The 21982-nt window shown below is 38.5% G+C and overlaps 3 protein-coding genes, 1 non-coding gene and 2 pseudogenes across 4 annotated transcripts; all 6 read left to right on the forward strand.

Moving 5' to 3' along the window:
- Positions 1-1730, forward strand: part of LOC149048324 (ATP-dependent DNA helicase PIF1-like) — a 2512-nt pseudogene extending 782 nt beyond the window's left edge.
- Positions 1731-2075: 345 nt separating this feature from the next.
- LOC149048325 (uncharacterized) lies at positions 2076-6279 on the forward strand. The gene is made up of 5 exons (XM_089199444.1): positions 2076-2316; positions 2677-2707; positions 3170-3398; positions 3517-3627; positions 6124-6279. Exons 1-5 carry the CDS (start codon positions 2076-2078, stop codon positions 6277-6279), a joined length of 768 nt encoding a protein of 255 aa, XP_089055570.1.
- Positions 6280-6415: 136 nt separating this feature from the next.
- On the forward strand, positions 6416-7628 carry LOC149048326 (uncharacterized; annotated as a pseudogene).
- Positions 7629-13318: 5690 nt separating this feature from the next.
- Positions 13319-13774, forward strand: LOC149048327 (uncharacterized). The gene has a single exon (XM_089199445.1). The coding sequence runs from the start codon at positions 13319-13321 to the stop codon at positions 13772-13774; it is 456 nt and encodes a 151-aa protein (XP_089055571.1).
- Positions 13775-14400: 626 nt separating this feature from the next.
- Trnat-ggu (transfer RNA threonine (anticodon GGU)) lies at positions 14401-14473 on the forward strand. The gene has a single exon. It is a non-coding gene; the product is annotated as a tRNA-Thr (tRNA).
- A 2608-nt stretch (positions 14474-17081) lies between these two features.
- Positions 17082-19589, forward strand: LOC149048329 (uncharacterized). The gene is made up of 2 exons (XM_089202176.1): positions 17082-17609; positions 18041-19589. The coding sequence occupies exons 1-2, from the start codon at positions 17278-17280 to the stop codon at positions 19038-19040; spliced, it is 1332 nt and encodes a 443-aa protein (XP_089058302.1). The 5' UTR covers positions 17082-17277; the 3' UTR covers positions 19041-19589.
- Positions 19590-21982: the final 2393 nt, after the last annotated feature.

Genomic DNA, 21982 nt, shown 5'->3' on the forward strand with positions numbered 1-21982 from the left:
GATGGAAACTGTAATTAAGATTGAAGTTGATGGAAACACTAAAAAGACGAATATTGTGTACATCAAGTTTGATGATAGTGAGGCTGGAAAGGATGCAATAGCAAAACATTCAAATAATTTTGCTCATAATAAACAGGCAGTCCCTATTGTACCAGTACTAACAAAAATTAAAGTCAAACCAGGCAAACCTTCATCGCCGGAGATTCAAAGAACACAATTTCCCTTGAAACTAGCCTATGCATTTACAGTACACAAGGTCCAAGGTTTAACATTGAAAAATGTTGTCATTAGCTTTGATCTTCTCAAACAAAGATCTTTTAACTATGGCCAAATATATGTTGCACTAAGTCGTTCAACAACATTACAAGGACTTCATATTCTTGGCAATATTGAAATGAAACATGTCAAGGCAAATCCAAGGGTAGACAAGGAATATGAAAGGTTACTAAAGATTTCATCAATTACAAGCAGTCTTCCTCTGAGCATGAGTTGGCAGTCTCAAATACTGGTGTCACAGTTAGCCTGTTAAATATTACGTCTCTTAAAAAACACAGCATTGACATAAGATATGATAATAATATGTTGAACAGTGATATGTTAGCTTTCACAGAAACACAACTAATTCCTAATGATGCAGATAATGAAATAAGAAGAAACTTGCAACCATTTGCTTTATTTAGACAGGACCATCAAAGTGATAAATTTATGAGTTTAGCTGTTTGTACCAAGGATTATATCCAAATAACAGAACATGAATACTTCTCATCAATCAATGCCTTGAAATTTGTGATTGCAAACTCAATAAATCATCAAAACCCATCATTCTTACTGCTTTATTGTAAGAAGTCCACCAGTATTCCTCTCTTCATTTCCAATTTAGAACATATACTTAATTCAAATAACATTGATGTAGTTCTTGGTGATTTCAACATAAATTACCTAAATTCTGATGATAACCTCTCACTCAAATCTTTGATGAATTATTTTAATTTCGAACAAATAGTACAGCAGCCGACTTTCATTTCTTCTGGCAGTTTATTAGATCATATATACGTCAAATCACTGCTTGTATTTATATTAAGGGCAAAAATGTCGATGTACAGTACTACTTTTACTTCATCTTTTGCGAAGTATTAGAGCTCTGAGCTTAGAGTGGATCCATGGAACAAGGATCGAAATTCTCGAGTTCTTATTGGTCAATGTTTGCAAGTAACAATGCAATGGACCAATCAAATTCAAGAATTTTCGATCCTAAATTCCAGCATAAAAGCGTGTTCAAAAACTTGACCTGTCATTTACCAACCAAAGTCCGTCGTCTGGATTTCGCCATGCCTAATCAGAAAGGTACAACGGCAGATCGTTCAAAAAGTTCCAAGAATTTCAAAGAATCACCCAAAAAGATCTCTTCGACTTCTTCAGCAGATAAACAATCTTCTGCGACATCTAACAAACGGCCATTGTCCACACAGAAATTGGAAGCACCAGGAGACACTTTGGCCCGAAAGTCGCGTTGGTCGAAGAAACCGCCATTTGATATGTCCAAAACCTATCCAATCCTAGAAGAAAGGTCGTCACTAGTTTCCATCCGTGAAACTGACGTGACGTCATATGATCTCCGACGGGAATCTTCGGTTCAGTGGTTCGGGTTTCCTTTAGAAAAAACAAATATGGCGGATGTTTCTCTCTTAACCTTTTGCAGATCTTTATGTTTTGCCTTGTACATCAAATAAAACTCTGAGTTATTTTTAATAAAGCTGAGAGCAACTGTTTATATTTTAGTGCGTATACCAGTGTGTATCACCGAATGGTGAATCAATGTCAGTTTGAAAGATGGCATATTCGATCGTAATCTTCCATCCGTGAAAGTGACGTGACATGCTGGGTGATCGTACTCGGCGATGAACGACAATTTGCCGAACATTGCCCTCGGATTTCCGAGCATTTCTTTCCCGCTAAGCTTCGTTCTTTGGCGGGAATTTTCATATATGTAAATGCAGATTTTCTATTAAGGTTCCGCGACCGCTAAATCTGGAAGTTTAGTAAGAACTGTGATAGCCCAGCTAACCCTTTTAGAAATGGCTACGCCAGTAAATGTCGAAGAACGCCACACAGATGATCTTGTACAATTAAACAGTACTTTGAGTACTACTGCTCATGCGGTATGTTCGTGGGAGCCGAAGTTTAAAGGATCTACAAGCAAGTATGTTGGTTATGTCGAGTCAGTTGAAGCAGCCATGGCTGTGATAAAGCAATATGAGATAGAAACCACGACAAAGTTTTCCTGTTTTAAATCTGACAAGATGTTTGGGGCTGGAGGTGAGTCTATTATGCATGCAAACATGGGAAAAATATACATTTAGATTGGGGGGCATAGGCGAACGAACAGGAGGGGGGGGGAGGCGGCAGCCCCCAGTCGTAATTTTTTTTCGGACAAAATTACCCTGCGAACAGAGTCTCTTCGATCTTCTTACCCGACTGATCTAGGAAGATTGACTCTGCTCGCTGGGTAGGACAAAATGCCCATGATTCTAGCAAAAGCACATGGAGAAAACAAACAAAAAATCCCATTAATTAATAAAATGGGTTTCAAGAATTCAAATTTGGATTCTGGAATTGTGACACTAGTTTCATGAGACACGATAATTTTAAACAGTTAGTTTTTTTTTTAAAATTTAGGTCAAGGTCACCACCTTCCCAAGTCTGAAAGGTGCGCCCATACGCCTATGGGTGTGTGTGTGTGTGTGTGGGGGGGGGGGGAGGTTACTCCCATAGTGGACTATGAATGTTGAGAGGCTGTGCATGAAAGGGTTACCTTTTTCAGGTCAAAAGTAGTAGATGAAAAGATAAGGGTTTGGACCACTGGACAGATACCCCCCTATATAAAAAATTATTGAGTAGAACCCCCCCCTCCCTCTCACTGGGATGTCCAGTAATATCTGTCTAAAAATTACAACTAAGGTTAGCTGATGTTTGTATTGTCATATAGGCTTATTGACTTTATTAAGAACGAATTTCACCTGATCTGAAAAAAAATGTGTGGGTTCTTGCTGGATTCAACTGTAGCTTACGTGCTTGGGTTAAGCAGGTGAGGGCTATGGATGAATATTAGATAAAGGTGAAGCAGGTAAAAAAAAGAAACAAATTGTGTCATTTAATCTTTGAAATAAAGAACAGAAATGCTTGATAAAATGACCAGTGCATTAAATAAAATACAAACAAAAATTCCTTCTTTGGATGTTGTCACAGATCCCTTTGCCAAGCCAAGAAAAGTTTATTTTAAAGATGACAAAATCCCATTTGATGGAGTGCCCTTCAGTATCATTGGCTCAAAGGTGTTTGACTGCCAACATGGTCCAGACAGAAAAAAGGCATTCAAAGCAAGACAAGCCAATGAGAAGGTATGTTTTTGACAAATTAAAATTCAAAAAAAAATCTATTTCTTCCCCATCTAAGTAACCTTTTGTTTTTGTTTGTTTCTTTTCTTACATTATAATTATTATTTCTTCTTAACTACAGGCTGGCGATCACTCCTTCGAAAAGAAGAGATTTTTACCTCAAGACACCATGAAATTCGGGTGCACTGCAAGTATTCGTCTATCAGAAGTTATTACATATCCAAGTTACAAGGTACTTCAGTCTGTAAACAATGAGATGATGATTTTTTTTTTAAATAGTATCTCTTTATTGCGCCGTACTCTCCAAAGGGAGATGTTAGTCTACTTACAATAAAGTTCAATAATACAATATGAATAACATAAAAACGATAACTTTACCATATCCGAATACAATACGTTAATTGAAAAGCTATTACTGCTAAATTACATTTGTGCATTGAGACTTTGATACATTAAATGAGGAACTATAACAAAAGTGAAAAAAAAGAAAAAGAACGTAAGGAGTATTGTTTGAAGTGTTTTGGTGAGAGTTTCACTGTTGGCAGGTGTACCACTAAGTATTTTTATTTATTTACTTTTTTATTATTTAAATTTTTTTATTTTATTTTGTATTTTTTAAAGAGAGTTGAGATATTTTAACCGCATTTGTCAGGAGCTAGTTATTGACGGTATTTTCAATTAGGTCCCTTTGGTGAACTGCATTCACAAAGTCGTGGAGGACAATGGGCTTGTTGTTAAGTTTACAACTATAGATATAATAACGCATGAATAGTGTGACGTAGTCGAATTTCTTGGTGGTACTATTCTCATTTAAGTTGGAGGTAATTCCGAATAAAAGTTCCTCCGTAGTTGGAGAGAACTGTGAATTGTATGTTGTGTTAAACCACCGAATGACTTTCTGTATGAATGATTTCGTAAAAGGACAGTGAATAAAGGTGTGATCGATTGAGTCTTTTTCCCCACAAAAGCAGCATTCTTCGTCAGTTTTAATACCATATTTGAATAGTTCTCTCTTTGTCACCACGATTCTATGAATAAACTTAAATTGAAATTCTTTTAGTTTTGTTTCTTTGCACAGCTTTCGTATTGACTTAAATATCTTTGCCCATTTTTCATCATTCAAAGAAAGTATTTCGCTCCATCTTTTAGGACCTGCCTGACCTCCAGTGTGGATTTTAGCAATTAAAAGATTATAGAAATCCCTTGATTTGGCTTTATCAAGGTTGAGCGTGAAATTTCCGTTGAGGTGAAAAAGATGATCGTTACTTGTGAAAAACTGATTATTAACTGATTCTATTTGTCTTGCTTTCGACTGTAGCCGGTCAGGTATGGCACTAATAATCTGAAAATACTGGAGGAAGTTTGTCTTGCAAGAAAACTTTCCTTTAAATTCCTGGAATGAGAGATAGCTACCATCCTCCTTCAACAAGTCTTTAATAGAAACGATTCCCTGCTCCATCCAGTTGCTGAGATAAACGGGTGTTTCATCTACTAGAATTTCTTTATTATTATACAGTACTACATCACTTTCCTGGTCGTAACCGTAAAGTATTTTTAATTCTTGAAAGAATTTGAAAATGTTCTTATAAAAGGCTGGCAATTGAGGGAAGTACTTTGTGTCGTAGTTGCATTTTAGAAGAAAATTTAAGCCCCCCTTTTTCCTGAAATAGTGGTTTGGCACAGAGCACCAATTTTTATCTCCAGCATTCAAAAGTCTAGGGATCCATGCAAGTCTCAAGGCTTTAAACATAAGATCTACATCTGTCATGCATAGCCCACCTTCCTCTAAATCTTGGTAAAGCACGGTTCGTTTGATCTTATCCTTATTCTTTTTCCATATAAAGTTAAACAACTTTCTTTTCAGCGTGTCTGTGATTGTATCAGGAACTTCAATATTTGAAGCGGAATAAATGATCTGTGAGATACCTAGAGTTTTGGTTATTAAAACTCTTCCAAATAGCATGAGGCTTCTAGCACTCCACATATCCAATTTTGTTTGTAGCTTCCTTAATTTCAGGCTAAAGTTAAGGTCATCATTCCCCTTCTTATCGTACGAGAAGTGAATTCCTAAGATCCGAACCGGGGTATGCGTCCATTTCATGCTCAACGGGTTGGTTTTATTGTTAGCCCACTTCCCAAGCCAAATCGCTTTTGTTTTCTTCATGTTTAGCTGTAAACCAGCTATCCTACCGAAGTCATTAACTGTATTGAAAGCTTTTTCCACGGAATTTAAATCTGCACAAAACAGATTTGTGTCGTTGCCAAACAAATTAATGCCTTTGACCCTCGAGTCGTAGCGTAGTTTTATGGACATTAATTCGGCTGAGAGGATGAACAGATACGGTGAGAGAGGACAGCCTTGCCTCACACCTTTCGACGGTTTGAACCAATTCGTTGTGTACCCATTATTCAATACCGCGCTCTCCACGTTCGTATAGAATGTACTTATCCAACGTTTTATGCTGCTACCAAAATTAAAAGCATCTAAAATTCTCATAATAAAGGGCCATTCGAGAGAATCAAAAGCCTTACGAAAATCAATGAGATGATGATGATGATGAAGATGATGATGATTATTATTATTATTACTATAACTATTGCTGTGTGCTATTGATAGCGATGTTTTCAACATATTTTTAAGTATAGTAACCTCGATACTCATAATTTATTATTAGTCTGTACTAAATTACAAGTAAAAGTTTTGTTAACAATAACTCTTTACAAGTAGATCAGGGATGACACAGAGAGACTTCGACGGGACATTTCCAAAAAGCTAAAGACCGATACCAAGAGTGGACAAAAACCTCCATATGAACGTAGAATCTATATCTACCTACCGAAGGAGGATGAACACAAAGACCATATCACTGGCGAGCTTTGTTAAGCACCCGTCCGATGAATGGTCTTACAAGTAAACCTAAGATCATTTTTATAAATTTTTCTGTACTGATAAATGAGACAATGGTGATGAATTTTAAGCTTGGAAATAAAACTGCTGAACCTAGCAGTATGCATGCAGGATGCATGTTAAATGGGCTGGCTCTCCGGGAGTTCTTGTAGCTCACTGGAAAGAGTTTCTGCCCGACGTTTGGGATGTCATGGGTCAATTTCTGTCAGGGACTCAGCTTTGTTTCTTTGCTTCATGCTTGTGTCATGTTGATGCTATCATCCTTTTCACATTTTTCTGTACTGTCACTTACTTTCTTAATCTACCGTTTTGTCTATTAAACTGTATTTTGATTTTAAGACAGGATCAACAAAATAAACAAGTTCATTCTGATTAATTTGTGCCCATAATTTAAAAGGAAAGTCAGGTCATCCTGCAAAGTGTAATAAGTCGATACCAGAAACTGTAATCTAAAGTACCCATGTCAGTTGCAATATACCTCTAATCGGATGCCACTGACATCCTGAGTAGAATAAGTATTACTCTACTCAGGCTCAGTGACAACTATTTCACAATATTGGCTTAACCTCGTGCGGATCATCGACCATTCAGTATTATTATCAATTATACATATTAAATTATATATTTGTATAGTTATTAACACAATTTTTTTCCTTCTTTTTCAACAAATAAGGTTGGTGGTCTTCTGCAACCAATTGACAAACGGCTTGTAGACAAGATTGAAGAGCTTGTTGGTGAAGGTGTTAAAACTGTTGATGAAATGAAGACACCTTAAACAGTTTGTGAAATGTGAACTTTTTCCAGGGCAGACTCCACCTCCTATTACAAACAGGCGCTTCTATCCCACAGATGTGGATGTCAGGAACCACATGTACCGGGCATCGGTAAAAAAATTGCTGTCCAAAGTGGATCAGGAAAACCTGCAAAGGAAAATAGAAAATTGGCGTGAGGAGCATCCTGAGGACTCGTTCTATTTTCGACCCAGTGCTCTGTCTACCTCAGCTACTGCCGAAACAGGAAGTGAAACAGATGAGACTTGTGAGCAGACTGAAGAACTCCTCTTTGCACATCAAACAGCCTGGCAGAAACATCTTATGAATCTTTATGGAAATGAAATATCCCTCCTTGATGCAATCTACAAGACAATGAGATATGACCTACCATTATTTCTTCTGGTTGTCAAGACAAATGTTAACTACACGGTTGTGGGATGTTTTATAATTCAAAGGGAAACAACAGCTTCCATTCAGATAAGAGCATCCTAATACATTTGCTGACCACAAGGGCTAACTGCATATTTTTTTTGGCAATTTTCCCCTTGTTGAAGACCTACTTTAGAGACTAAATTAAAAAATATGGTTAAATGTGGTTTAACATGTAGAACAGTTATTATAACTTTGGAGATAATAAGAATTGTTTAATCTGGATGGCTTACCATTAATCATAACCAACCAGTTCATATATATATAGTGTCATAAAGAAAACGTTTTACTTATAAGTTTCCAATATTTTCAAAAAATACAAAAATTGTGTCCAAATAAAGATTTTATGAAGTTAATTTTTTATTTAATAGATACCACAACATATATCTGTGACTTTCACCGAGAACAAAGCTGGGAGAGATGGCTGAGAAAAACTGAAAATGGTTTGTCAGAGAGCAGGGAGGAGGTCCTAAGTCTGCATCGTAATGTTGCCAAATCATCAACAGAGGAAGCATTTCAAGACAATCTGTCCTCACTTAAGGAGAGTGACCTTTGGTTAGCCAATCCCAAGCTTAGAAATTGGTTTGAAAAAACCTGGTTGGTAGAGGCCAAGGTAAGTAGTGTACACACATCAAACATTTGCTTGGGTTTTCTCTGTCACTTTCGGTAAATAGTGCAGGACCATTCTCAGTCTGTTTTCCACAGAGCATAGTATTGTCCGTATGTCTACTAGCAGTTTGATATTAAAAAAACCTATTGACAATATTGATAAGGTACACATCTGTTGGATTGTCATTGCTGCCATTGGCTTGTTATTTAATATCTAAAAGCCTGAAGGAGACAATGCACGGCGTGACTTTTTACAAGTTTTTGTAACACAGCAACAACAATTTGAATACTGTATTAGTGATTTATTGATTCATTTTGTAATTATTTATTATGTCATAAATTTGGCACAATAAACATATGATGCCCAAGCATGCAGCAAGGGAGAAATATAATACTTTTGAAAAGATTAAATTTCCTGTAACCTGTTCTGTTACAGAGATGGGTGTGGGCATTTAAGCAGGACAGATTCCTGGTCAGTATCAACACCAACAATGGAACTGAACGCCAGAATGAATCGTTGAAATACCAATATTTGAAGGACCGCAATAACAACAGCCTTAGCGGGATGATTACCGTAGTGACTGAGGAGTATTTTCCAGACAAATACAGAAGGTACAGTAACTGTCAAAGACAGACAAAACATCACTATTAACCATTTTGAGGTGGGGAATCACTTTATCATGACCAAAAAAAAGCACAATTGCACAGTTTGAGTGAAGTTTTTATGACAGTGTGTTTGAATTTTTTGAATCTCATACAATTCCTTAAAATTTCTCAAAAATTCAGACTGCGACAAAGAATCACTCTCTAATGTCAGGCCCCTAAAACTTGGCCATTTTGTATTTTTGAATGCTCTTGGGGTTTCGAGGAATTAGTCTATTTTTTAACACAATATTTTTTAATTATTATTGACAAGGTCACTTGACTCTTATGAGCAAAGAGATAGCCAGTTTCAAGCTATTGAATAGTCGGGAGCTAATGAAAAAGTGGGTGGTCAATGGAAAAAAATGAGCCTTTGCCCTCGTCCCCTCTTTTTTTTTTTCACTCACTTAGCTATTTGAGAATAATGGCCCAACAACAATACCTCTACAAACTTGCAATTCATATTCTATCAAAATGTTAAGTAAATCGGAAGCGATGATCTCTCCATCTAAGCAGCTTGCATGTCAACCTTTTTCCTCTCTCTTTCTATTTTTGTTAGGTATGTGGAGCTAAACACAAAGTCTAGTGGAGGATACAAGCGTTACAGCTTGACCCTACCCAAATACCTGCACAACAAACCAAGACCTTTCCTAAACCACTGTGAGAAGCGGATAAAACATGCAAGCGAAGTTCAATCAAAACACATCAGAGAAGAAGAAGGCGGAAATTTCAAAGTCCAGTCCCAGACAGATGAAGTTTGGTACGATCTTTCTTTTGGTTCTGAGAATATCATGCCAAGATGTACCTGTCCTGATTTTTGCCACACTGGGCTGCTATGTAAGCATTTTTTTGCAATATTTGACCTGTATCCAATGTGGCAGTGGGATGCATTACCAGAAAAGTTCCGACAAAACCCTCACATCTCACTAGACTGGGAACATGTCTTTGTTGATGCTAATAAATATAAAGCTACCGATGAGTCCACTGAGGAAGGAAATAATGGCATTGGTGAAAATCTTAAAAGGGACCTACAAGGTTTTGTTGTAGCAGATTCTGCAACTGGCTATGTCCTTGACACTATGATTTACACTGGCAAGGAAGGTCCTGCAGTCAGCAGAGACTTGGCCATGCGTGTAGTCCTCAAGCTAGTGGAGCCTTACGTTGATAAAGGATACCGGTTGTTTGTTGACAACTGGTACACCAGTGTACCGCTCTTTTTGGAGTTGGAAAGAAGAGGGATATTAGCTTGTGGGACTGTGAGGGGGAACAGGAAATTCCTGCCAAAGGACATTGTTGACCAGACAAAAGAACAGGTCAAAAGACTAAAGAGAGGAGAATCCCTCTTTCGACAAAACAACAACTCAGTTTGTGTCACCTGGAAAGACAAGAAGCTTGTCCACCTGCTTTAGAAATTGGTCAGGTGGAAAGGAAAGTCAGATCCAAAGGTCGGTGGCAAAAACAGAACTTTGCACAACCAAAGGTAATCAAAATGTACAATTCCCATATGAGGGGAGTTGATTTGGGTGATCAACGGATAGCAACCTGCTCCAGGCTTATGAAGGGAAATATTTGGTATTACAAAATTTTCTTTCATATGCTTGAAGTATCTGCACTAAATGCACACATTATGTACAAGAGAGCTGGGCATGAAAATGTCACCCTAGCTGCATTCAAAGAGAAACTTGTGGAGCAACTTATTGCAGGAAATTCTTTTCGAAGAGACACTGCCAATAACCTGTCAGCGATTGCTGCCCAGCTACCAGATATCTGCTTCAGCCGTGTGCAGTTCCACCATCCTGTGAAAACTGACACTCACAAAAAGTGTAAGGTACACATACAACGGGTGGAAACAGTCTATGAGTGTGCAGTTTGCCAAGTGCGTATGTGTCCAGCACCTTGCTTCGAAAGATACCACACTTTGCAAGAATATCTATTTGACGATCCCGAAAGAAATAATTCTGCTAAAAGGCTCAAAGATGTGACTGGTAAACCAAGGGCTGGACCAGGCAGACCTCCACAGAGGAGGTCAAGATAAATTATGGCTCCTTGCAGACCTTGATGCAAGTACAGCAAAGTTATGTTTCTAAAGTCAGAATAATGGTAAACTGAACTGAACTGTGACCTGGCTTTAAACGTTTTTTTATGAAATTTAAGTTTACCATCCACATCTACTCAAGAGATTTGCATTATTTGTTTTTGTTCAGTGCTTAAGACATGCTTTTGCAGATATAGCAGTTGATATTAAGAAAGAATCACGTTCCAAAAAAAAATGTTGTTGTCCAAAACTCAACCAGTTTAAAAAAAAAACTGTTTTATTTGCCTTTCTGGATTTTTCAGATTTTTCCTTTAAGAAATATTAAGTACATTTTTGCACTAGAAGAAAGTGCAGGATCTCTTCTTTTTAAAAATGCATGGCTTCATGGGGTTTAATCATATAAAAAAAAATTACAGTGAAAAAACTGGTGTTGTGTTTAAAATTGCGGGAAAAATACCCCTCCCCCAGTCCCCGGGGGGTTAAGTGAAAGACAATCTCCTTTGAACATTAGACTTGATTGCAAAACAGTGTAATAAGATCGGCTTTTGAGGAGTGTGTGTTGAAGAGAGAGATAGAGCGAGATATCAAACCGAAGATATCTGTAGTCAGGGAAAACCACAATAAACCAGTTTGATATTTAAACCTGTGACCTTTTTGTCTGATACCTGTTCCCAAAAAAAGTCGCACCTCCCACGGGACCCAGCGAACAGAAGATGGCGAAAACAGTCGATCAGCTTACGAAAGCGATCAATGCAAAGCTGCAGACCCTTAAACTAACCCAAGGACAGGCAATCACCGTGATCGGAAATAAAGCGGTCATATCAATTGCGAGAATACAAAACACCTTAAAGAAGAAGTTGAAGAAGTCCACGATCTGAAAACTGAAATACAAATACTGATGTTTGAGGCAGAAAAGGAAGAACACGAGATCATGAAACAGAGCACAGAAATCGAAGAACGTGTTAGTGTGTTTGAGGCGACAATCGACCAGCTCGACGTGATGATCAAGGAATGCAAACGCGTCGAAGCGCAAACAGAAGAGAAAGAAAAGGAGCATGACGCACAGCTCAGGGAGAAAAAGTATGACGAGGAAATGCGATTCAAAAAGCCAAGCTGGAGCAAAAGCAAAAATATGTGAAGAAAATTGAAGAGAAAAAGGAGCAAAACATCAACGCCAAGTTGCCAAAACTTGTCATCACTCAGTTTAAAGGCACACCCGCCGACTGGATGTGGTTCTGGGGTCAATTCACAGCGGAAATTGATGCGGCAAATATTTCACAAATCACAAAGTTCTCCTATCTTAAGCAGCTTTTGGAACTGCAAGTTCGACTGTCCACAGATGGCCTCCCGTTGACCACAGAAGGCTACAAATGAGCAAAGAATATTTTGAAGTTAAAATACGGGAAAGAGAGCAAAATCGTAAATGCCTATGTTGACGGCATCATGTCACTTCCTTTGATTTATGGAGCAAACCCAAACAAGGTGTCGCAGTTTTATGAAAAATTATGCTCAAATGTTCAAGCACTTGAAACGATGGGCAAACTCGGGGAGGTGAATGGCTATGTAAGGATGACACTGAACAAGCTTGAAGGAATTCGAGGAGACTTGGTGAGAACCGATGATGACTGGCAAGAATGGAGATTCCGGCAGCTTGTTGAGGCATTACAAAAGTGGACCATCAGAAACCCGCCCAAACACAGTGAAGAGAGACAAAGCCAAGACAAGCCGCCACCATTCAAGCCTGTGAAACCTTTTTTTACCGAAGAACAGAAGTTACCAAACACGCCAAGGGGAACCAAAAAGAAGACCGTGCGTTTACTGCGAAAGGGTAAACCATCAGTCCGTCAACTGCGACAAAGTGACCACACTACAAGAGTGCAGAAGGGAGTTGAACATAAACAGTTGTGCTTCAACTGCACCGGTGCAAATCACAAGGCCCCAGAGTGTCACTGTTCTGCGTGCTGCAAGTTTTGCAACCAAAGACACCACTCGTCAATTTGTCCCGAGAAGATACCTCAACAATCGCTGGAGCCTATGTTGGTAGTTACTGGGAAAGGATCCGTCACTTATCCGGTGGTCATCGTGAGTGTGGGTGGAATTCATTGCCGCGCCCTGTTAGACACTGGTGCTGGGAGCTCCTACGTATCTGCTGCCTTGCTCGATCACATGGGGAAACAGCCAGTTCGAAGAGAGTTCAAACGCATCGAAATGATGATGCAAGTGAGCAACAGAGAGATCGAGATGTTGTCATCAGCACTTGGTGGGGGAATTTCAGCTTCGAACCGAAGTGACTAAGGTGGACCGCCGAACGCTACTCAGTTTGGGAAACCCTCGGTACAAGGAGCTGGTGGAAAGATAGGATCACCTGAAAGAAGTCACAATGGATGACGTAGACGAGAAAGAGGAGCTTCCCATACATCTTATCCTCGGAACAAACGAATACGCGTAGATAAAGACCGAGACCAGACCCAAGATCGGGAAACCAGGAGAACCCATTGCCGAATTAACAAGATTAGGATGGACCATCATGTCACCCGGAAGTGAATCTGACCTCACAAACATGTTCCTGACCCAAACCTCTGCGGCTGACTATGAAGCCTTGTGTAGACTTGATGTGCTTGGTCTACAAGACCATCCAGTTGGCGACCAAGATCTCGTATTCGAAGAATTCAAGGAGCAGCTAAGAAGAAACCCGCAAGGATGGTACAAAACAGGCCTCCTTTGGAAGGGAAATCATCCACCCCTCCCTAACAACAAACATGGCAGCCTGAAACAACTAGAGAACCTTGTCAGAAAGCTAGAGAAACAACCAGGCATGTTGCAGAAGTATGACGGGGTCATTCAAGATCAGTTATCTCAAGGAATAGTCGAACGAGTGCACAGTGAACCAGAAGGGAAGGAGTTTTACATCCAGCATAAGGCTGTGATTCGAGAGACGGCAGAGAGCACGAAGATTGGAATTGTCTACAATGCGTCCACCTGACCAGAGACGCTGCGAGGGCGCGAATTCAAAGTATCGCAAGTGATGAGGAGTCTGGTTGATGACGAACAATTGTCTTTGAAAATTTGAACATTTGATTGAGACATTTTGAGCATATTCGCATTTATTATAGTCGCTTCTCCGATTATTCATATTTGCCACTGTAACCGAAGTGTCAAATAGCAGGAGAGTAGTGACAGAAAGCATGACATAGCATGACATAACGTGACAAGAAAGCATTACTATTATTAATATTAAGTGAAACACAATCTCCTTTGAACATTAGACTTGATTGCAAAACAGTGTAATAAGATTGGCTTTTGAGGAGTGTGTGTTGGAGAGAGAGATGGAGCGAGATATCGAACCGAAGATATCTGTAATCGGGGAAAACAACAGTAAACAAGTTTGAGATTTAAACCTGTGACTTATTTGTCGGATACCCGTTCCCAATACCTTGAGTATGCGAACAGAAGCTGGCAAGCATTTCTCAGTATTTTGGTGTTTGGTGGTTTCCACGTGGCCTTCATCACACTCTGATTCTCCGCTACTTTTGCTTGCTTTTTCTCGATCTAGAACGATTTTGTCGCTGAGCTTCCCTTCTTTGTGTATTGAATATTAACAAATCTCCTGGCTTGTTAGCTCAATTGGTAGAGCGCTGCACTGGTATTGCAGAGGTCATGGGTTCAAATCCCGTACGGGCCTGAAATTTTTTTCAGGTCCCATTTACATCTACTCGTTTCAGTAGTGTTCTTAGCTGCGAGGATCTCCTAATTTCATCAAATCTCCTTTTGTTTCGTTTAACACTACGAAATTTACCAAAACAAGGTTGTGTATGTATCCTTAAAGTGTCTCCTGTATTCTGAAAACTAGTCATCAGTCTTCTAAAACAGAAAATGAAGTGTAAACAGTACAGTTTCCATGGCAACCGATTAAATCGCTTTCAAAAACTTTGAAAATCCACCAAAATTGCCTGTAAATACGGAAAAAACAAAGTGATATTGATTATACTACGTCTAAAGTTTTTAAAAACGCAGGCACCGTGTGCTATTGGAACAAGTCGTCCGGAATTACAAAAGAATATTTGTGATAAAATAGACTTTCATATCGCGTAACAAACTTGGTGATGTAAACAACCCTTATGCATGCTAGTCTAAATGTGGGTTACCAAGGCAAAAGTGGCCCCGGTAAAATTCACGAAGAGATTCTCGTTGAATAAGTTTCAACGAGGGAAGGTTTTTTTGTTTTGGTTTTATTTTAAGCATGTGGCTCGGAGAAGAAGCCAAGGTGAAATGAGTTGAAATGAGCTGGAATGACTTGAATGAAGTGTCACAACAAACTGAGAAAATTGTGTCTTGGAATGTTAGACATTTTCTCTCTTAAAAGTATAATGCGCCTAACGGTATTGCGTTATTTGGATAGCAAAACTTGATGACATTTTTTTAAGTTCTTGGTGAGCTAAAACTGGGTATAGTTAACAAAAACACAGCGGTGAATAAGCAAATGTAGCCTTGAGAAACACAAGACCATCGAAGGATGTTTGGTGTAGTTTAACAAACAGTTTTTACCGCAAATACAATGTCCAATAAATGGAACAGTGACCATTCCACAATGGAGAAAACAATCGGCTACCTCATACATACTATCTAGGCAGACCTGTCTACTGTTAGATGCGTATGGTTCATCTGTTAAGACTAGTCTGTGTCTTGTCGTAGACTAGTTCCAGATGAATTTAATGCATATATTTTGGTCCCCTTATCTTTGAGCTGCACTGTAACTAAATATTTTGGGAAATGAAAATCTTCGTACTAACCTAAAATCTGAGCGAAAAATTTTTTCTTCCTGCATTAGTAGTCCTGTTAAGGCATTTCTACCCTTATTGAAAAAGGGAAGAACTTCAATGTGTAAAATCCACATAAAATTCGCATGAGTTTAGAAAAAATACTTTCAAGTAACGTCAACAAAAGCATGACATAATTGCACCTTAACAGCCAACAGATGAACAAACCCTCGCATCAGTAAACAGTTCTGTCTGGTGACTTTCCATTTTAAATTGAAAAGAGAGAAAAACTTGCTTGGTTTTATCATTGACAGAAGTGTTTAAAAGGAAAAATGATGGAAAATCTTAGCTGATTCATTTGCAAAATTACATCTCATAATTTTTTCAGCTTTGTCGTTGCATGTGGTCAGAGATAATAGGAACTTTTGAAATTTTTTTTGTATTTTTGATTTGGTAAACTACCACCTATTTATGAGGATAGTACTTCTTTCTACAAGGTATGATGAGGACTTTGCCCTAGTCCTCTTTGAGGATGAAGACATGTACTCTGTGGTAGAGACATCACAGATTAGAGAACCACACTACGCTTACAACCAAACCGTAAATGTGTTGTGGGGGAAAGGAAAAGATAGGGAGTATTTCCCAGCCAAACTTATATTATGTGGTACGTAGGCTTATCATGCATGTGCACTTGCAAAAATTTATGTTACTACACGTTTTACTGTTATATGACTGTTGAAATAAGAGCCTTTTGGAAATAGATTTCCTTCAATTTAGGGAATCAAACAACCATACCACGAGGTAGCTCCAACGAGCCATTGATTTTTTATAAGAAAGACAAAGGAAAGTTGGATGAGCCATTTTATTATTGTCCATTAGATTTTGTATTTGCAGTTGGAAATAACATGGAACATATTACTTATTCTCATTGTCAGGGAGCAAGGATGATTGTGAGAAGGAAGTACCAGACCTCTCCTTCACAAGTGAGAGTACATCTACTCCAGGAAGTTCAAGCAGTGAAGGTACATGATAAGATCATTATTATGACCAGCTGAATGGAATGAAACAAAATATTAACTGAGTCATTCATTGTTTAAGGAGGTTACAATATCAATGGAAATTAACTGTAAGCACTTTCGTGTACTTCATGCAGGTTTGGTGAAAGGAAAGAGGAAAAATGTAGGAATAGGAAAGAAAGTAGCAGCAAAAAAAACTAAAGGTATTTAATTTGCATCAAGTCTTATACAATTACCCCATGATAAATTTTAGATTACTGCAAAGGTAACACAGATGGAAATTTTAAGGGTATCACCAATATCTCTTAACCCAGGCCAGTTTCCAATTTTTCTTGAGAGAGAAGTTTTATACTGAAATGCATTAATTCCAAAGTCACTTTCCTAAAGACAAGTACTTAATTAACATTAAGTTTTCAACCCCAGGGAGAGCCTTTTGTAAAAGAGGAGTAAGGCCCGGTTCAAAAGTCGAACTTTACATGTGCCGAACCTAATAATTAGGTTCGGCACATGTAAAGTTCGACGTTTGAATCAATTAGGTCCGGCAGATTTGTATTCGGGTCGACCTGCCGTTCTATTTGACCGGGCTTGTCGGATAGAACGGCAAAAGATCAACTTTGATTCATACGTCGAACCGTTTCATGTGCCGAATCTAATGCATACATTACAAATACATTAAATAAATTAATTTTTACCCAGAGTTCTGCACGATTCTTATGTTTGACATGCGCATACGACTTGTTTTGATCTTTTCAAACAAAATGGCGGGAAGAGCGGAAGATATGTGTTCCTCTTGCTTCGAGAACACGAAATATACGTGTCTGAGGTGTAAGAATTACTTTTGTATGCGGTGTTCCGTATTTGAAAATGATGAAAGTGTAGCGGGTTGGAAAGCAGGCAGTTCGGTAGCGTACTGCGAGTCATGTTTTCGAGAGAAAATGATTCTTGAAGAAACCGAAGGCAATGATCACGAGGAGACCAGTGTGGGTCAGAAAAGCCAAGAGTCAAGCTTGAATGTTAAGTCCACAAAGCCGCCCGCTATGAAAAGGTATGCTTCTCAGGTCATTCTGATATTATTTCTCTGAAAAGCCCCGAGGGGACGTGAATTAAGTAAAGTACGTAAGCTTAAGTATTGATAATGTCCCTTCTTTTGTTCTAAACGGGCTACACACTCAAATTAAATTTGCTTGTTTGGTCAGTTTGAGCTAATAAGCAAATGCTAAGGTTTGCCATGGATATCTCGGTCCTAAACTTTTTTAGTTTACTTTTTTACTGAAAGGTCATGAGAAAAGACATTTTTGAAGAAAAACATGTGATCATTTCAGTTAACATCATTATATTCATAATTTCCTCTGCGGAGATTGTAGGAAGTTTCAAATAGTAAAATTTGGTTGTCTAATTTTCACCAACCCAGGTTATGAAACATAATTATAATAAGCTGATGAAGCTAATATCTAGGTTTGAATGTTTGTCCTATAGCAAAAACATTGACGCAAATGAGGATGAAGATGATGTTACAAGTGAAGAGGGTGATGACAATGAAGATGTGGACAAAGCTTTGTCACTATTTGTAAAGAAAGGAAAGGCCAGGAAGGGCAAAAGACCTGGGCGAAGACCTCGATGGTGCCCGAAAGTTCTTGATGATTTCATTGACATTGTTGTTAACAGCAATGAGTTTAAAACCAAACTGATTTTTATGAACACCAAGAATCAGAGAAATAGTCCAATTTATGCCAAAATCTTGGATGAGCTGAAAGGCAGGGCATCAGCAAGAGGTGACAAGTTCAACATGTCAATTGCCCAGCTGAGGACCAAGTTCAAAAAGTGTGTCAGCCAGCGTAAACAAGCTGCACTAACTCAGAAAACTGCAACAGGAATAAAGAGGTACCAGGAAGACCATGGGTTTGGAAGCTGGTTCAATGCCTTGTTTGCAGTGGTTAAAACGAGGGATTCCTGTCAGCCCGAACGTGCTTTAGAGCCATCATCATTGTCCTCTCCATGTACCCCTGGAAGTTCTCATGATGACCACCCTTCTGATAATGCTGGGGACGAAGATGCCCTGTATATACCAAAAAGGTCTGCAAAGAAGGAGAAATTTGCTAAAGATAAACTTGACAACACCCAAGTGATGAAACTCATCACTGAAGTTGTCAGAAATGACCCCACAAAAGAGATGATCAGCTTTCTGAAAGAGGAAATGGAAAAGTCCCGAGAGCATGAGTTGAAGTTATTTCAACTCATGCTTGGTTATAGAGCCAATTCAGGCTTGCCTCCATCATCCAGTATGGTGCCTCCATCCTCCAATATGGAAACAGGGTTTTACCAATCATGGAATCAGGGCTTTCCCTCTCATGAAGCAGGGTTTTACCCATCATTGCATGGTTCTCAAGGGCCACAACAAACCACCCAGGAAAGCATGTCTGAAGGTTCTTATGGGAACCCTTTCCTTTATGGCAATGGAAAATACCAGACATTGTAGACATAGAGCTTATTAGTTATAATGTGCTCATAACTATTACTTTGACCACAGTTCTTCTCAGGTCTATTTATTGTGTTGCATTGGACAGCATTCTTACTGGTTTTAACTTAAGTTCTTTTTTGCAAGAATAGATTTCTTTTGAACACTTTGAGTTAAAAAAAAATGGTTGAATATGGATAAATTTATTTGTACGTTTGTTTCAGTTCAATATGTTGCAAAATGATGATACAGTAACATTTTTTAGTACCGTAGTTTTTTGATTAAATGCCGGGCTTTCAGTAAATGCCTGGTCTCCAAGGTGGAGTTTTAAATAAACCCCTGAAGTATCTATTAGAGGTTAAACAAGGTGCAGATATAATGTAACAATTTATGTCTGTACAAATGTTACCCGTGCCCCATTATAAAGCCATACAAATTTATGAAGAAATAACCAGAACTTCATGAATAAAGAGCTCAAGCAAGCTTCGGGGGTCAAATAAACCCTAGGTCCACAATGTTTCAAAAAGGTAAATGCCAGGGGTTTTTAATTGAGAAAAGACAGTATATCTGCTGTAGGGCAATTGCAAAATATACATAACAATCAAAGGAGTTTTATTTAACATGAATAAACTACAAGGAAAATGTGTGTATATCAGAAGTAAAATAATTATATGTTGAATGTTTTTTTTTCAACAATATTTGCAGTACATAAAAATTGAATGTTTAAACTTTATTTTTCTATTAATATTAAATTTATGAAAGTCATCTTTCATTGTTGTTTCAGAACATAAATGCAATTAAAAGCAATTTACCATTTAAGCTGCATAGTCAATGGACAAGTTCTCCTTACTGGTCTCTTTGTTTCCTTTAGTATTGGTTGGGAGAATTTTTGATTATTCAAGGGGATGTCTATTTGCTGATCACTTCCTTAATTCTCACAACCTTTTTATGACTGGATTGACACTGTGAAGAAAAAATTTGATCTTGACAACAATGAAATCGAAGAGGGGATGAAACTTTCCCTTTGGTACCCTCAACAAGCAGTAATTTTTGTGAAGTGGCTCAACATTTTTCTCCAAGATTGAAGATCTTAGTGGGCACCCATATAAAGGGAATAATGCAAAGTTTATCCAATTATTCCAATACTTTAAATGTGGGACCCAAAATAACTTATAACAACAAAATTGCCACCATCAAATTAACATCAAAATCAATTCCACTGCACATAGACCACATATGCTCTACCACAATATAACCAACGGAAAACACAAGATCTAACTATAAACAACCTAGCATTATCATTAACAGTTCTTTTTTATTGAACATGGCTGACTTTCATGTGGTGTCTCTGTCGGTGCTGCTGATCAGATTGAATGTATAGCCTGCAAGGCAGCCAGACATGTATTAAACAGCAACAACAACAATGAAAAAAGAAACAGCTGTTTAGTTTGTCTGCGCTGCAGGCTAATTAAATCTTGCACTTGATACAATCATATGAAAATAATTTGGTGAAAAATAGTAAATGTATCAGTACTGAATTAACAGACTTTGCCAGTTTCCTTCTCAAGCCATAGTTTTTCACATAGTGCATTACTTACTTTATTTGCCTCCAGTGACACATCTCTGATGCTTGAACAATTTCTCATCTGCAACAGTTTTCTTATTTCCTGACGATTTCTCTTTTGACCATTTGCATCCAAACTCAAATCAAGCTTTTTTGAAATGGCATCTCCTCGTGCAATGCATATATTGTGGAGAACCATACATGCCAATGTTGTTATGCGGACATTATCTTGACTGCTTTCACTCTTTCGGAGTAGGACCCTCCACCTACCCTTGAGCTGCCCATAAGCACCCTCTGTAACCATTCGAGCTCTGCTTAAGCGGTAATTAAAGTAACGTTGCTTGGGGGTCAGAATTGTATTAGTATATGGTTTCATCAACCATGTTCGTAGAGGGAATGCAGAGTCCCCCACTACAAGTGGTGGAACAGTAACATCTACAGTTTTTCCAATTACTGGAATGAGGCCTTCTTGGATACGGGTCCAAAGGTCGGTTGATCTAAAAATAACTGCGTCGTGAGAATTTCCTGGAAACCCGCAGCTACCCCACACAAATCTGTAATGTGAGTCTACCATTGCCATCAGTACAATGGAATAGAAATTTTTAAAGTTATGGTACTCTTTGCATGACTGAAGTCCTCCAGGCGGGCATTTCATAGGAATATGGCAGCCATCCAATGCTGTCCAACAGCATGGAAATTGCCAGAATTCTTCCATGTCGAGAATTTTTTGTTTAAACTCTTCTTCAGTTTGGGGCATGTGACTTGACACATTCTCGTTCCATAAATGGTCCACCAAGACTTGACAGACTTCCTGACAAATTGAGCAAATCGTGGAGACGCCTAGTCCAGACATTTCGGCGATGGTATAGAAATAATCTCCTCAGCTTAGTCTATACAGACAAATAGCAAGCCTCAGCGCTGGTGGTATCGGTTCTTCCGTCACAGTTTGCCGAATAAGGAAGGGTTCAATACGTCTCAGGATGAAATTAAATGTCCCCCTAGATACTCTGAAGGTTTTTTTGAATCTTGCGTCTGAATAGGTGTTGCAAACATTTTCCCACCAGCCAGAATTTCTTTTTAGCCGACAACACGAACGAACTGGACGAGGAACTGTGACGTTCCTATGGGAAATAAGCAATAATGCAAGGCAAGCCAAGTTCAAAACTCGTCTTCTCCTGGCAGCAAGGTTGTTTAATGCCAACTGCATCTTAAGTCGCCTTTTTCTACCCTCCTTGATCGCATTTGCAAGAAAAACAGGCTCCAGCATTTGTATTTCCCACATTTCTTCCCGCCATTTTGGTAAGCAATAACCGCTGACTGCAGTAGAGTCATGTTCAGTTTCTCAATTAAGTTCGACATATTTAGGTTCGACGTTTGAATCAACTGCCGAACCTAATTA

Source organism: Pocillopora damicornis, chromosome 3, assembly GCF_964200805.1.
Source record: "Pocillopora damicornis chromosome 3, jaPocDami1.2, whole genome shotgun sequence".
NCBI classification, from domain to species: Eukaryota; Metazoa; Cnidaria; class Anthozoa; order Scleractinia; family Pocilloporidae; genus Pocillopora; species Pocillopora damicornis.